Source organism: Phalaenopsis equestris, unplaced genomic scaffold (genome assembly GCF_001263595.1).
Source record: "Phalaenopsis equestris unplaced genomic scaffold, ASM126359v1 Scaffold000402, whole genome shotgun sequence".
Taxonomy (NCBI): domain Eukaryota; kingdom Viridiplantae; phylum Streptophyta; class Magnoliopsida; order Asparagales; family Orchidaceae; genus Phalaenopsis; species Phalaenopsis equestris.
Genome location: NW_018164844.1, coordinates 814847 through 832454, shown reverse-complemented (window position 1 = coordinate 832454; position 17608 = coordinate 814847). Strand labels below are relative to the sequence as shown.

Sequence of the window (17608 nt, the reverse complement as noted above, 5' to 3'; positions counted from 1 at the left end):
GTCAGGCAAGGACGAACGGCGCACGGAGGAGGACAGGCTCGGTCGGCTCGAGAACGAGAAAGGGAGAAAGCTAGGCACGCGAGAGGAAGAGGGAAAGGAGAAGAGCTCGGGTGCGTGCGTTAGAGGGATTAGGGCCGAAAGAGGAAAGGGGAAAACAGGTAAAAGGGTTAACATATATATAAATATATATATATATATAAATATATATATATATATATATGTAAATATATATTTATATATATGAATTAAAACACAATTTTACCCGCGCGCGAAGACGCGACAAAATGGATATCCTCCCTAAGCAAAATTGACGTTCCGGACGCGGTGGCGCAGTCCGTTTCGTCATCAGAGGTCGTTTCGACGAATTCATCGATTTGCGCGCCAATTTTCTCGTGTCGAAAATATGGCAATATGGGCGTCTTCCGTGGGCAAAATCGACGTTCCGGACGTGCCGGCGCAGTCCGTTTCGTCATCCGGGGTCGCTCGGACGACGTCGTCGACAGTCAGGTCAAAACGCGTCGAAATTCAAATTTCACAAAATCTCGACCCGCGATCGATCGTCACAAGTGGTTTACTCGAGTCCTCGGCAAATAACGGTGCAGGCGATGCGAATTGCAGCAATCGGACGCGTCGACTCTCTGAATTGCAAAGCTGGTGCGCGCAGAAGTGCGAATTGTGCAGAAGGCCAACCTAAGGCTCGGAAAGGTCTTATAGGAATCCATTTTGGGTTTCCTCATGTCGGTTTCATCCTTCTAAGTGTTAGAAGTTGATACCAAACACGCGAAACTCCAAAAGAGGACAGAAACAGGTCGAACTAAAACGAGGCGGCACCACTTCTAAGGTTCTAAGATAGTCGCAGGAAGACCCCTGAGGCTAGATCCTAACTCCTACGAGAAAAACTAGACCTCACGAAAATTGAGGTCAACAGAGGAAACAGGTGAAAGCTTGGAGAGCTTGGTTTCGTGCAAGGAAAAAGGTGGCTGCTGGGTTGAGCCGTGAAGGAGAGCTGGGACCCTTGCGTGGAGGAGTGGAGACAGACGGGCTTGCTGGTGGATTTCGGGTAGAAGCAGAGAGAGATTTGGGCAGTGGGTTTCGGTGAGCAGAGAGCAGGCGCACGTGAGAAAGGAGGGAGGAGCGTGGTGAGGTGGTACTTGTGAGAGAGGAACGGCGGGAAGAAGGTTGGGCTGTGCTTACTGTTAAGGGAGAGCAGTGGAGAAGTACCATGGGGGAGAGGAAGTCTCTGAGAGAAGGCTGCCTGCAGAATGTGGCCGGTGGGAGTTCGTCGGAATTGAGGGGGCAGCGGGGATGGTGTGGCTGAGGTTTGCCAGAGAGGAGGTCGCCAGTGCGTGGAATGCCCATTGACGAGAGACCATTGCGGCTGGAGCGGGAACTGCTTCGGGTAGGTAGAGACTCTTAAGGAGGGAAGCAGGGAGAGAGTGGTTTTAGGGGCTCTTTTGCTTGCGTGAGATGAGAGAGCAGAGATAGGTTTATTTTTGGCAGGAATGGATTGGCTAAATGTGAGTAGGTCAGTATATTTTTTTATCTTTTTTTCATAATGGATGTGATGAGTTGCTAGGGTTGGATTTAGGCGGCAGATAAGATATATATTATCATTACTCACACACACACACACATAATATTATAAATTTAATTTTAATAGAATGCATATAATGAATTTTCTGCATTGAGGGTTTTCTTGTAAATTCTCAGAAGTTCGAGTCTCAAATCATGTGCCATCAATATGTATATGAAACTCTAGCAATATGGGTGTCCTCTTTAGATAAAGTCGACATCTCGCACTTGTGCTGTCTGTTTTATTATCAAAGTTCGTCGGGGCGACTTTCAATGACATTTGGGATGATTTGGGCCCAAATTATGTACTACTCGCCGATAATTCGTTGATTTCACTATGCTTCCTCTTTTTTTATCGTAGAAGGCTCCTCCATAAACAATTTTAATATTTTGGACACTCTCGCGTCATTCGTTTTATGGCTGGACATCGTTTGACCAACTTCGCCGATAGTCGAGGTGATTTGAGCTTAAATTTTGCACATCAAGATGAAAGTTTGTCGTTTTAATCGTGCTTGTTCCTTTCTCTCATGAAAGACTTATCTTTATACAATTTTGATGTTATGAGCACAACGATGGAATCCGATTTGCAATCGTGCATCATTTGGTTCAATTTTGACGAACTTCGCGGCATTTCACATTCGCATAGTGTCGCATTCTTCATTTGTTTTTTCTCACCATGACCGCTCAACTCATTTTGTGGAGTATATGTGTGGGTCAACAGCATGACAATAAAGTGTATATCTCCATCTCCCTAGGTAATGGGTAGCTTGATTACTTCTAAAGTTTCTTTTTTGCTCACCGAATAAACAGAATAATGATTTCGAACAAGAGATAAAATGAAAATTTCTCTATTTCATTTTCTCAGTGACATTTATAAATAAAATATTCACCAAACTCCTAAAATCTATCAATTTACTTTCTATTTGACAATTTGCAATTAGGGCAATGATCACAGTAGTATCATTTTATTGATTCTCATTAACAGGTTTATCTGCGTTTGTGAAATTGATTCATGGTAAACAACCTGCTGATGGCCAAGAAGAACTCGTTAAATTTATCTCATCGGACTGAAATCGTTTAAGACTCAACTATCGAGATTCTTCTGGTCCTACTCCATGAATGGATAAGACTACTACTATGTGTATAGTCTATGCAAATATTTGCTCATTTTGGGCTTTTTCAGTAGGTTTTTCTCCCTGTCTCCTTGTGTTCGCCTCTAAGATACCTAAAAATCCACTTAACTGTTGTCCAATGATCATTTCCTGGATTGGAAAGAAACCGACTAACAATGCCAATTGCATGAGAAATATATGGTCTCATACATACCATATCATACATCAAGCTACCCACAACAGATGCATAAGACACATTCTTTATTTCTTTCTTCTCATTCTCACTTGTAGGACATTGTTTAGTGCTAAGTTTAAAATAACCTAGAGGAACTTGTAGGACATTGTTTAGTGCTAAGAAAATATGTGCACTTCGGGATACTTGGTTACTTTTTCGGGGGGAGTTGTTTCTTAGCAATCTAACCTACAGAAGTGTGGTTTTATCAGCTATTGAGGCTGAGTATATTGCGGTCACATAAGCTTTAAGCTTGCAAAGAAGTCTCGTGGATGAAGAATTTCTTACAAGGATTGGGCCAAAAGCAAGATAAGTTTGTCTTACACTGTAATAGTAAGAGTGTAATTCATCTCAGTAAGAATTTCACATTCGAAGCATATTGATGTGAGATATCATTGAATTCGTGATGTGTTAAACTCGAAGATGTTATAACTCGAGAAGATCCATACCGGTGAGAATGGTTCTGATATGATGACGAAAGTATTATCAAAAGAGAGGCTTATAGTATGCTGAAGAATCACATGTATTGGAGAGCCTTTTCTCCATGTGATCGGGAGGGGGAGATCGTTGTGGGTCTCTCCCATGTGAAGCCTTCTGCCATCTCATTGAAAACTGAAAGTCAATCTTCTACTATTGTTAATAATAAAAAAATTCGGATCTTTTTACCGACAAGAAGGACGACAACTGCTACCCCCATTCGACGCATTTTTCCCCCCTTATCTCGTTGCAGTTCGTTCGCGAACCTAGGAAAGACCGACAAATTCAATACATCCGGTGGCAAGAATTGTTCTCACGACTCGGAAGATTTCAAGGAAGCAGCGTGAAAGGAGTTCGGAGTAAGAAATTTTGATTTTTCTCGTACCCAGTGAGGTTACCAAACCTTTTTTTATGTTTGATGGAATTAATATTTACCACCTATTTGGTGATGGTTGATTATTAATTTCCTCCAAGAATGTTCTAGAGAAGAACTTTGTAGATCCATTAAGTTAATTAGTGGAAGTGTTTAAGTGGTTTATGGGTCCCGTTGTCTTTACACTTTTTAGGGGTTTTCCACGTAAAATTTTGGTGTTGCTTTATTTTGTTAATTGCTTCAATTTTTCCATTGTGTGTGCTTGTGATGTAGTGGATTTTTTACTTGCTTTTTTTAACACAAGTGATTACCCCAAGTGACAAATTGTTGAACTAACAAAGGACAATTTTTTTTGAGTGTCGTAAAGAGGAGATGACACTTTAGTGTATCATTGATTTTCAACAGAGAAATTGCTGGCTCAAACGGAGCTTACATGGTCAGCACGGTTAGACTTCTTCATATAAGACTCCAGATGTAGATTCTTAAAATTTTCCAACACTTTTGCTTTCGTGACCTCCCTGCAAAGCTCATTCTCCAACTGTGACTTTTTCGTTATGATTTGCCTTTTCCTGTCTTGTAGATGATCGAAAGGGAGAAGAGCCTTTACTATCCGAAGATAAGTTTTATCCTCTTCTTCTACCATAGTAGAGGGCAAAACCCTTTTTGCTTTGTAGCAGCTAAAACCCTTCTACAGACCTCTGATTTTGAAGGACAAGATGGCAACTCTACACGAGCTGTTATTGTTTTATATATTCTAGAGCTTCACCTATCATCACCGTCATCTGTTTCTTCAATTAATTCATCGGATGTATTACAAATTCTCTAGTGCACTTCATGTCCGCTGAGTTCTCCCTCTTGTTATGCTCTGCTCAGTGGAAAGTTTCTATCTAGTATGTATTATGCTTCATGGTTACAACACATTTGAGGATGTGGGATTCGGAATTGTTGGTGAACACATACCACTAAACAAGAGCCAACGAAAAAAGAGAAATCCTAGAACATAGAACAACCAAAAAGAGAGTAGCATAGTTATGATTTTTTTATTAAATGGCGTGGTTACCATAAGTTATAGATGGCTCCTTTATATCTTGAGGATGTCACCTCTATTTATAGGTTTAGGTTAGCTTAGGATATACTACATAAATCGCTACAAAAAAAAAATAAAAATAATAATAATAAAAGAAAAAACTTATTTGGAGTAGCTAGACATGTAGCTTTATTACTCATTCGATTGATGATATGTTCGACATTTGCTGATATGGCTTGCTAAATTGTTCTACAGAACTGACTTGTCAAACTAGCAGCCAAATTATTTTGCTGAACTGGTCCGCTGAACTGGTCCGCTGAGTTTATGAAACTTGGCTTGCTACTTGATCTTTATCAAGCAAGTCCAAAATGTTCCAATTGAACTTAAATTTTAGCCATGCTTAAGGTGCGAACTTCTGGCTTGGGCTCAATTTGAGATAACTCAGTTTTACAGATAGAATATCATTCTGCCATAAAAAATCCAACTAATATGAATTTTGATTAGATTCAGTAAAATTGTTCAGTTTTACAGATAGAATATCATTCTGTTCAATTCAAGTCCTTTTTTAGTACAAGTAGATATTTTCTTTCAGAATTTAATAGTTGTCATTTTCAACATGCTAGCAAGGTCCCCATCTGAGAACACGTAAGCACAAAGGCCAACAAAAATTCAAAGAAATTGTTAATGAAACTTAATTTTACAATTTTACTCGATTTTTCCTTATTTATGATCAGAATAATAAACATTCTCAGCCCCATTTACAAAAAAGATCACTGAAATCACGCAGCCAGCACAACGAAATCATGGCACTAACAGATGTTACCATGAACAGGATCCAATTAAACAAGTTGTTACCTCCCATTAGGAATCCAACAACGCTCAAATCGCGATCAGAAACCAGGTTATAAAAACTAAAGGCATCAAGTTTCTTCCCAGTAGAAATAATAACCAAATTAGTCGCCACTAAGAATCCTAACTTCACTGACTGATTTAGCCTTTGGTCCCTTGGTTCTACGGTTAATTCTCTATGGTTTAATATTCTGGTCTTCAAGACTTATTGGTCCCTCTATGCCATCTTTAAAATTGGTGTTGATGGGCTCTTTGCGCTGGATTATTACTGACTGGCATCGTAGAATGTCACGGGTAAATGCTCATGTGAGAAAAGTGTCAAAATAGACTCCCGACTTATTGTAGGGGACTATTTTAGTCCAAAGAGTATAAAAATATAAATTTAGTCCTATAATTTTTTAATATGAGCTGAAATAGTCTTCCTACTCTTTTAATATGTGCTGAAAGCCTCAATTTAAAAAGTTTGTGGGCTAATTTGACATTTTTATAGACTCTGGGACTAAAATGGCCCCATATAAACAGCCAAGGAACTGTTTTGACACTAACTGTTGTTATTATTCTCATTGATTTCGTTTATTATTGTAGTGTACAAAAGAATCCCAAGGATAGACAATCTGCACAGTTGTTACTGGTATGCTTTGCTGATTCTATCCATCTTCCATCACCACATTCTCTTTTGCTGTCTTTAAAGATCACTGAGCTGTTACGTTTATCATTTTTTGTTCAGCAACACCCTTTCTTGATTAAGTATGATGGTTCGAACATCGATCTCGCTTTGTATTTCACGAGTGCCGCGGCTCCTTTAGCCACCTTCGGCGGTCCGATATGATTGCTACATTTTAAGAAATTTTATATACGTGATTGAGTTTCTTGCTGTTTAAAGAATTGTAACTTTTCTCAATCTGTATAGTTCCCACTTAACACTGTTTTGTATGGCATGGAAAAGCATTATCAACATCATCATTTTTATGCCATTTTGGATGGCGTTGTGTTATTTTATCTTTCAGGTTTTGTATAATAATTTGGTCATGCAAACTTTATGTATTCTTTAGATGATTATTAATTAGTAATTGCGAGCATTCTCTGAATTTCATAGATGATGGCTTTGGGTGGATTATTGTATGGAACTGTATCACATAGAGTCCTAGTGCACGTATATGGATAAATATGCCTCTTGTATTTTGTATTTTGTCAAATAAAACTGAAAATTATTTTAGGACGGAAATATCCTTATTGAAATGTCACATGTTTCCCACATATTAGTAGTAATTATCATAACGTAAATTATTTTTCTATTATTATTATTATCTTTTTTGTTTGTGTGTGCTTCGTCGACCGTCTGATGATTTGATAAGGAGAGTAAATGCTTTTAGATTTGGCTTCTGTTAAGAAAGGTAGAAGTAGGTCAGAAAAGACTTGGGCATGTTGTATAAAAAACATTTATAATTTATTAAAATTAAATGAAAATACGATGCTTAAATAGAACACAATGGAGAAAAGATTCTTGTAACTAACCCCACTTAGTGGAATAAAAATTTATTGTTATTGATATCTATTTTGTGATTCGATTAACAAGAGCCGATATGTGTGTCATCAATTGATTCAATTGAATAACAATCAAATAATAAAATAATGTGTTAGAGTGAATGAATGAGCGATAGTCAGATTCCTCTATCGGCAAATGAATAAATTCATCGGTTAAGGAGAATAACTTGTAAGATAATATTAAAGATAATTTTCAATAAATGTTGTAAGTTGTCTATAAGAATATGCTCATGCAACTTCACTCAATAAATTTCTTACTTGTTCTACAGTAGCCAAAATTCTCATGTCTGTATGTAGGTTCTAACTTACCAGAATGTCACGTAGTTGTATAAAGGCTTCTACCGTAAAGTGAAACAATTATAAGCATGCACCATCCAAATTATAAATCACATACTGATATCATGTGCATGCCCTGTCAAACATTGTCCTCCGAATAAATCAATCATTATCGGACGATCTATTATCCATAATTACTACTAATTTATTGTTAATAACATTACTTATCTAAATGTAATTGTTAATCATAGTATGCATGGTATCGAATAATCTGCCTTTCAAATAATTAGACATTCATGAAAATTTTATTGTCTCAACATGTCATAACAAAATTGTGTACTATATTATTGAAAGAAAAAATTAACAATGCCAAAAATGAAGTACAAGAGTGCTGCAAAAAAAATACAGCAGTACTAATAATGAAGTGTAACGATGACACAGCATAACTTCTAAGATGCTGAAAAAAGGTCTACTTTCAAAGCCACATTGAATATGTTAGTACTAAGGTTTTTTTTGTCATGTCTGTAGATCTCCTTTTCTTTTTTGGGTGGGGATGGAGGTGACAAGTGGTGGGAGGTCGGAACAGTTGGTGGTGGCTATAAGTTTGAACAACAAATAAATTATAAATTCACCAAACTTTATTCTGCATTTGGTTTTCATTCAACTAAATATTAAATTTTCAAAAACCCTTACATTCTATTCATACTACATGTATGATTGGTTTGAGGTGACATGAATCTCGAAGCAAGGGAACACAACATGACAAACAAAGTGGATTCAGAGCCAAAATGGGCCAGGACTAGTCAAAAGATCGAGTTATTCAGTAAATTGATACACAAGTCAGAGGGTCGGTATAGGATCCCATTGGAATACCCCAACCAGATAGCAAAACAATGGACATTGAAGCTGAACAAAAGGCATCCATAGGGCTAGTCGAATGAAAGACTATACGCTACCGAACGGACAAAAGAGAGGAGCTAGATTATTAAGGAATTCATAGATAGGACCGACCGAACAACCCTCCTATTATCCCCAAGTAATTTAGCCCACCGGGAATGAACAAAGTAGGATAAGCCGACGGACAAAGGCCAACTCCATCTATAGATATTTATTCAATATATATATATATATATAGTCCTGCATCATTATTGAGTAAGCATGATCCTCCCATTGTTCTTGCTAAGGTTGATGCCAATGCGGAGTTAAACAAAGAGCTTGCCTCTACACATGAGGTTAGTGGCTTTCCTACACTTAAGATCCTGCGAAATGAAGGGAAAAACATTCAAGATTACAAAGGCCCACGGGATGCTGATGGCATTGTTGAATATTTGACCAAACAAGCTGGCCCTGCTTCTGTTGAGATTAATAAATCCTCCGAGGAGGCGGTTAATCTCATAGGGAAAAAAGTTTTTATCGTTGGCGTATTTTCTGAAGTTTCTGGAGAGGAATTTGAGAACTTTACCCAAGTAGCCAAGAAGCTGCGCTCAGATTATGATTTTGGGCATACTATTGATGCTAAGCTGCTGCCTCATGGGGATACAGCAGTTAAGAGACCTGTAGTTCGCCTGTTTAAACCATTTGACGAGCTTTTTGTTGATTTCCAGGATTTTCATTTGAATACCTTGGAAGGCTTTATTGAAGCTGCCAGTGTCCCTATTGTTACGATATTTGACAAGGATCCTGTCAATCACCCATATGTATAATGAAGTTTTTCAACAACCAAAACGCCAAAGTTTTGCTTTTCATCCATTTTGCTGATGAACATTTTGATTCATTCAAATCGAAGTATTTTGAAGTCGCTGAGAATTACAAAGACAAGAAATTAAGCTTTCTGCTTGGAGATGTTAAGGCTGGTCAAGGCGCCTTCCAGTATTTTGGCCTTGAAGAAAGTCAAACCCCGCTTATTATTCTTCAACAAAATGACGGGAAAAAGTTCCTTAAACCTAACTTAGAAGCTGATCAGATTGCAACGTGGCTTAGGGAGTATGTGGATGGGAACCTCACACCTTTTATAAGGTCGGAGCCGATTCCGGAGGCCAATAATGAACCTGTGAAGGTGGTTGTGGCAAACAGTCTACATGATGTAGTTTTCAACTCCGGAAAGAATGTTTTACTTGAATTTTATGCCCCTTGGTGCGAACATTGTAAGAAACTGGCTCCCATACTGGATGAAGTAGCCGTTTCATTGCAAGATCATGCTGATGTCATCATTGCCAAAATGGATGCTACGGCAAATGATGTACCGAGTGAATTCGAAGTTCAAGGCTATCCAACTTTGTATTTCTCGTCTGCTGCTGGAAAGCTATTGCAATATGAGGGAGGTAGAACAGTCCAAGATTTCATTGACTTCACAAACACAAACAAGGAGGCTGCTGCAGATAGCACTATTCATTCTGATTCCATTAAAGATGAACTCTGATTCTGCGCAGATTTCTAAGTTGAGCATGGAAGCAGGTTGATAAACATCACTTCGTGGAGGTTCCTTATTCATATAATGTTTTAATTGTAGAACATAAATGGCATTCAAACAAAAGCCTTGGCTTTCAGTTCGGCAATTTTATCCACTTTTCTAACATTTTAATGAGTAGTGAGTGTTCATGTTTAAATCTTGGTACTAATTTCTTTTGCGATTAGATTTTGGACCCATTTTCTAAGTTTTATTTATTATATCTTCAATATATGTATATATATACTTTTGTAACCCTAAAATCTCTTGCATGAAGGGAGCAAATGTACCTTCTATACCTATAAATATGAGACACATTGTGTGAAAGAGGCAGACAATAAAGCTCATGCTCTATTCCTTGAGCCGGATTGTAGAGATTTTTGGGTTAAAACTACACTAATAATACTGGCAGCCAAACGACCAGTACCGCCCTTCGACCACAAACCTTCCTTCTAATTTCATTTAGAAAAACTTTTCACCGTAATAAGCAAATTAATAACATTTTAGTCTTCTGTTTGTGAATTGTGCAGATGTTGAATTATGTAAATTAAAATAATAATTCACTCAGATAAACATATGAGCTGCTTCATGAATCAATTCACAAGTCAATAGCATAACATAATTAAGGTTTAATATAATGCCAAAATTTCAAATATATTTTCAATAAAACGAAAAATTAATATCTCAAAAAAAAAATGCAGTGATATATGGATGATAAAACACTTAGAAATACTGAAATTTATTTAGAAGCACAATAACACACTTAGATCCCAAAACAAAAATTATAACTTTGATTTATCTCACGTAAATTCAGCTTTTCCATTGCCATTTTACATCAACAGAAATCATTCCAGATGTGGTGAAGTAAATATCATTTGGCCTGGAGCTAAAATTGCCTTGGGATCATACTTCATCTTCAGCTTCACAATCCTCTCCCATTTTGATCCAAAATACCTCTTCCACTCCTCTGTGCTTCTGTAGTATGGCATGTATTCCTTCATCCCTAAGCCATTCTCATCACTAAATCTCTTAATCTCCTCAATGAGACCAAGCACACGCTGTAAATCTCCTGCTTCTGTGGCAATTAGAAGACCAATCTTGTAGAATATGTCTTCTTCCTCTGGAAACATAAGAGACCATTTCTCTTCCCACCTGCAACAATACACATTACATATTGCAAGACATTTATGGTAGAAATAAAAGATAAGTGTATAGCTAGTTTAAATATTACTTGTTTCTATTCATGGGATAAACAAGGATGACACCTAAGGGCTTCTCCACTTGGAAGATGCCCTTGAAGACTTTCTCATTGAAAAAGTTTATCTTTGATTTAGGAACTAGCATGTTCAGCCATGGATGGTGAAGATTCCACAGGTTGCGACGACGGAGCTTATGCTCTTCGACGCGAACCCGGTCAACGAACTCGGTGTATGAGAGGTCTGTGGTGAACTTAAGCTGCAAGCCATTCATGACGTCGCTGAGAATTGCGTCAATGTCCTGTGATTATTTAATAAGTTAGTATATGATGACTATAGTTCAGAAGTTTTTTATTTGCAGAGGAGTTAAAAATATGGCTAATGTCTTAAGTGAATATTGGAGGCTGAAAATTGTTTTTGGCAGTAGCATGTGGAAGAAACGGAGTTAAAATATTTATAGAACTTAATACATGATACTCTTAGGAAATTAGAAAGAACGAAGTCAAGAGCATCAAGGTATGTCCTGTATACTTCAGTTATACGCTAGATTAAAGATAACTATGGAGTAAGTTTGGTTAGAGATAATTAAGATGTAAGTCTTTGCTACAATATTGCAGTGTAAGGAAGGTAGAGGTGTGAGTCTAAATGTGAAGATTATGTTATAAATGAGATTAGGATGTAGATCTTGAAGAGATGGCTATATTACTTTAATGGTTGCAAAACTGAGTCAAGATGTAGAAATTTGTAACATAATGGAGATTGTGACGCAATTCTAGAACAAGAATAGGTTCAGAATAAGAAGGTGATTGTGGTGATGACTGTCATACAAGATGGGTTTTGCATAAGTCATGGGGAAGATAATAATATTTGGAATTCCTGTGATGAGGTTATGATGTACTCACTTTCCCACAAATAAGTGTTTTAAAAAATAGGAATTCTGCTCTAGCCTCTGCGATTGATTCGTTTTTAAAACTGGGATATAAAACACCCATTCGTGGGAAAGTGGTACTCGCCCATGAGGAATTGAGTACCGTTCGAGAAATATTGATTTGAGATCTAAACTTTTGTGCAAGCATATGGAAGGCCCGTTGTGTTTTTAAGATTGCAGGTTAAACTTATTTTTTTAAGCTCCAAATGAATTTATGTAAATGCAAGAACATTTTCGAAAATATTTCAAAATTTGAATAATTTCAAGGCATTCAAATTTCAAGAATATTTTCTAAATCAAATTAAAAAGGCAACACTTGGAGATCCATGAAAGTATTTTAAAACTTGCATGAGTTAATGCTTGGATACACTCAATAAATGAGCCATGTAAGATTTCAAATTGATGCATATGCCCCTTTATGCAACAATTTATCTTATAAACACATATTTTAATTTTACATCTAAGCCACTCAAAAGATACAAAATATTTGAAAGTGTCTTAACATATAAAATTAAAAGCCCACATGTGCTCCAACCAACATATTAAATGTTTAAATACAAGGATCGAGAATGCTGCATGAGCTAATCAAGTTGCCTTTTCTATAGGATAAGGTGGTAAGTCTCACCCCACTATTCTGATCCTCCTCCTCATAATGACTGAAGTTGACGAGTCTAGTAATTTTGAAACAATGTTTAGTTCTTAAAATAATTTACAAGTCGAAATTATCCAATTCGTACCTGCTCCTTATATGGACAGGAGTTGATGGAATTTATATCCTAAAAAAGACTAAATTAAATGCCTAACTTTAAAAATAATGTTTTAAATGCATAATTCTCTGATGATGACCGTGTTGATCAAAGATTTCAACCGAATGGTCAATCTGTTAAATTAAGATTTTCAAAGTAACCAAAAAAATATTCAAGCAAAAAATTAATCACTTAAAAGCTGAACTTAAATTTCATCCACTCACTGCAACAGTTTATCGAGGGTGACAAATTTCTGATTGACTTCAGCTCACGAAAAGCAAATAACATATCATGTATAAATATATTCACAATTAATTTAAATTTAATACTAGTAAGGACATGAATCGAGTCCTTTGTCTGCGTGGTTCTGCCGCGAAATGACACAAAAAAGTAGCGAATACGACGAAGTCCTCTGACTGGGTGTTTTCTGCAAAATGATACTATTATATTATGGTCACGACCACAACCCATATGTTTCCAAGGGCTTCTACCCTTTGAGTTCTGAATTATAAGAGTACAATTGATTGACATGAAGCCTTTTGTTAAATAATGTCAACTTAAAATTGTCTCTATAGATAAATATCCACCCCAGATCTACAAGGATATCTTAGATGATGTAATCCATGGATGCCAACAAGTTTCTTTCTATCAGGTTGGTTCAACTACCTCCTCTAACTAAGTAGATCGGGGACAACAACAACCTTGGACAATATAAACATGGAATCTTAATCGGGTTTCGTCTTTATTTCCCCACCATCCACTTTAAGCTTCGAGTGGTGAATTCTGAAAGTTAAATCTCATGTCAGCCGCTATTATATGTTGAATACTCAAATACTAATGACTAGCCTTAATCGAAAGTGTTCTCCCGTTATTGGGAGAGGTAATTAACAATAGGGGCTTGCATCTATGGGAAACCTCAAACCCCAAATAAAAAAATCATCGCTAAATGAGGGCGTAATATCTGGTTAGTATCTTATCTCAATCTAATCCATCTTCTAAAAATTATACCCTCTTAAGCTCTCTCTCAAAACAAAATAATAATAAATCTAGAGGGTTGTCCCATCTTCTTCATCTTTACAACCGAGACCTCCAACATTCTTTATTATCTTTATCTTCAAAAAGGAGGGTCACATTACCGAGAAATATTTGTGTACGTAAGATGTACACAGAGCTGCGTATGTCTAGTAGGTTACAGAGAGGGTAGTGAGGGTTATATCTGCATTATATCCCCTGTAACCCCCCTGTAACCTACCTGTAACTAGTAAATTTGGTGCTTCTATTGTCATATATTTCTAAGTTACAGGTAGTTTACAAAGATATTACAGGGGGTATAACGCAAATATAACCCTCAATACTCTCCCTGTGACCTACCTGACGTACGCAGTGCTGCGTACGTCTTACGCACACAAATATTTCTCCACATTATCCTCTCCTCCATTTCATTTGGCTGAAACCCTCTTCATCCATTCCTCGCGTGTTTCATACAAGCAAGACATAGCTCTTTCACTCCTTTTAATTTCGTTTACTAAGCATGTTAGTTAATTTATTTTATGAATCTACATACCTTAAAAGGAAAATTCTTACATATATATGCCACTTAATCTCCATAAATATGCATTTTAAATTTATGAACATAAGTATACATACATGCTTCAAAATTCATATATCGTGTGTGTAATTTACTTTCAAAAATATGCATCACATGTGAAGGATGCTAATTTCAAAGCAGGTTTAGCCTATGTTAATTTCAAAGCATGTTTAACCTATGTCAATTTCAAAGGACGTTTACCTTTCAAAGCATCTTTAGCCTCTATCTATTTCAAAGAATGTGCAGCCCATGTCAATTTCAAAGCAAATTGTTCTAGTTTGAATATATGTGTAGACTACATTAATTTGAAAACATATTGTAAGATTCATTGATTTATATGTTGTATGTTATGTTGATATAAAGCATGTGTAGGTTATATATATTTGCAAAGCATGGTGTGTTTATGAGTAATTTATGTTCATATGAAATCATGTTTTTGCAAGCATATTGTGTTTTTGTATTATGTGTAGAATAATTTGCAAGCATGATATGTTTATGTGCTTAGGATTTTGCAAGTTTATGTGTTTAATATATGATCACTTGTAAGCTTATATGTTTAGATTATGGTAATTTATAAACCTCAATAATCTAACTCTAAATTTATCAAAATTTCTTAAAAAAATTATTTTAATAAAAAATTATTATGTAAATTTAAGTGTGCTAAAAAAAATGCAAAAAATCATATATATATATATATAGTATATATATATATAAATTACTTAAAATTAAGTGTGCTAAAAATGCCAAAACTCTCTCTCTCTCTCTCTCTCTCACTCTCTATCTATCTGTGTGTGTGTGTGTGTGTATGACAACTTTTTTTTATGTAAATTAACTAAAATTTTCCAAACTATTTTCATATAAATTACTTAAACTTAAATGTGTTCAAAATCACTCAAAATTTGAAATTATTTTCATTCTTCAAGCATATAAATTTTATGGTAATTCTTTAAGCTTACAAGGTTTCAAGTAATTTTTATGAAAATTCCTTAAGCTAAACTTTCAAATTATTTTTATGATAATTATTTAAGCTTACAATTTTAAAGTAATTTATAAGCAAATTTCCTTACATTATTTCACACCCTCAATTAATTTCCACTTAATTCAAATGATTTGTAAGTAAATATGTAAGTTCGCATAAAATCTATACAATTTTTATATGTTTAGTACATAAATAGGCAAGTTTACTTTCAAAACATGTCATTTATGTATTTAACACATAAACATGCAAATTTAAATATTCATGTAAGTTCATGAACATTTCATGCAAATTCTTATATTTTTGTGTGTTTAACACTTAATACAATCCATATAATTTACATCCCTAATACTTAAACTTTCATATTTCAGTTCAAATGTACATAGTTTAAATATGTTTGTGTAATAAACATATTTTTTGTGATAAAAATATATTTTATAAAAATTACTTTCATATAATAAATATGTCTGTGAACAACTTAATTATTATTTAAAATAAAAAACTAAAACTTTAAATTATGTTTCTGCGTATGATAAGTAAATTATTTTGTGTGAAAACTAAATTTTGAATAAATATGTGTTAAAAATTAAATATTCTGTGAATGATAAGTAGCTATTTTAATATAAACTATTAAATATTAAGCTTGTAAACAAATAAAATAAAATTGAAGTGTTAAATATGGAAGTATATGTAATTAAGTGGTATATAAATGAATAACTTTGATATGTATATAAACCTCAAATTTTCCTAGAAACCCTAAGAAAACCTAAACTTCAACATAAAATAGTAAACAAACACCAGAAACCAGATTTAAGATGAAAACCAAATGAAAAAACTGTAACATACATTAAAAAATCAAGAAAAAACATAAAATCTTTTTTTTTCCTACTAACCAACAAATTAGGAAGCTTAACCACATAATAATTAAAATATTTATCACCAACTTAATTAACAACAACCACACATGGGTACATCAACAGTAAACTCTATGCTAGTTAACATAGAAATGAAATTCATGTCGATACACACTCCTAGAATAGTCCAAATTAGAAACATAGATTAGATTACTAGGTACCTTTAGCTAGTTGCTAAAAACAAGGACATATAAACCTCCAAATCCTAAAAATTCATTGGATGATGTAGGTGTCATAAGATGAAGTAATCCATAATTACTGAAAAAAGTTCCTCTACTAATTAATGGTCAAATAGGACTACACTTGCCATCACTATGGTAATAGTAGAGACTTCGGACTATCTTACTGGTTAATAGTCTAAGGCTACCAATGAACTTGAGATGCTGGAAAACTGTGGGTATCTTGATCGAGGACGTCATTTCCAAATTTTAGGTTAGTCCATACCTATTTAGTCTCCTTATAGCTCAAAGATTTATTTTAGGGATAGGACTTCTATTTAGGTATCATTCAACATAAGCATGCCCCTTTAGTTTAGGAATCCTACTAATTTTTTTGAAACCCCTGTAATATAATTAATTTTTTATTTAAAAATCTTCATATCAACTCAATCCAACCCTTTCTAACTTTATCCTAAGTTTACCAAATTTAACTTCCTTCAACAACCATCTAATTTTAATCTCTAGGGTTCATCTCCGATTCAAAGTTGGTTGATCCTTCTCACTTAACTTTGACATGACACATCATTGTTGGACTATAAGTCATGACCCTTGAATTTCATAAGCAAAACTCTCCAAATCTTGAACCTAGCTCACATAAGAAAATCTTAAAAACACCCATCTTTAAAAATCCAACCTTAGAATCCTAAACAATACATGCCAATACTTTAATCAAGAGTTTTCTAAAAGGTTCACGACTCCTGAAAGCAATTAACTATGAGGCCTTGCCCTTGCAGGAGCACAAGTCCCTATAATTAAAATAAACTATAATTTGCACCAATGAGTAGTGAAACAATCAATTCGAGATTAGATCTATCATATAATATTATTTTTATCCATCAAGTTAATATACTATTCATTTATGTCATATTCGATCACAAGTGAGAAAATTTAAAACTTCTCTGTGTTCCAAAAATGAAAACAAAATTCACATGCATAGTAATTTTAGCACATGGTAATGTATGAAATCTTTAAATTAAAAGGAGGATGCACTATTATTTTCCTTATGCATATCTATCATAAATAATAAAGCATAATAAGACTAATCGATGGATAACCATTAACCTTATTTTAATCTAAATATATATAAGTGTTGGCTTAAAAAACTTAAATTTCTAACACATATATATATATAT

General features: G+C 35.0%; 3 protein-coding genes across 5 annotated transcripts in view; 2 read left to right on the top strand and 1 right to left on the bottom strand.

The window, feature by feature from the left end:
* The window catches only part of LOC110026834 (mitogen-activated protein kinase kinase 2-like), a 50605-nt gene extending 43989 nt beyond the window's left edge, over positions 1–6616 (top strand). The window contains exons 7-8 of one of the 3 annotated variants that reach the window (XR_002294252.1): positions 5071–5198; positions 6228–6273. Coding sequence is in view for 2 of the 3 variants with exons in the window: in XM_020727999.1 (XP_020583658.1) it covers positions 6228–6273; positions 6370–6471 (148 nt within the window). In the remaining variant the exon portion in view is untranslated. Of the gene's footprint in view, positions 1–5048; positions 5199–6227; positions 6274–6369 lie in introns of those variants that run through there. The other 2 variants (XM_020727999.1, XM_020728000.1) reach the window with 2 other exon arrangements.
* A 1579-nt stretch (positions 6617–8195) lies between these two features.
* Positions 8196–9915, top strand: LOC110026815 (protein disulfide-isomerase-like). The gene is given in 3 exon segments (XM_020727964.1): positions 8196–8380; positions 8599–9163; positions 9166–9915. Coding segments are annotated over 3 exon segments (1467 nt in total). The 3' UTR covers positions 9883–9915.
* An 839-nt stretch (positions 9916–10754) lies between these two features.
* LOC110026813 (cytokinin dehydrogenase 6-like) overlaps positions 10755–17608 on the bottom strand; it is a gene marked incomplete at its 5' end in the record, with an annotated part of 26326 nt that continues 19472 nt past the window's right edge. Inside the window, 2 exons of the mRNA XM_020727963.1 lie at positions 10755–11061; positions 11141–11406. Of these exons, the coding sequence (XP_020583622.1) occupies positions 10755–11061; positions 11141–11406 (573 nt within the window). The remainder of the gene's footprint in view (positions 11062–11140; positions 11407–17608) is intronic.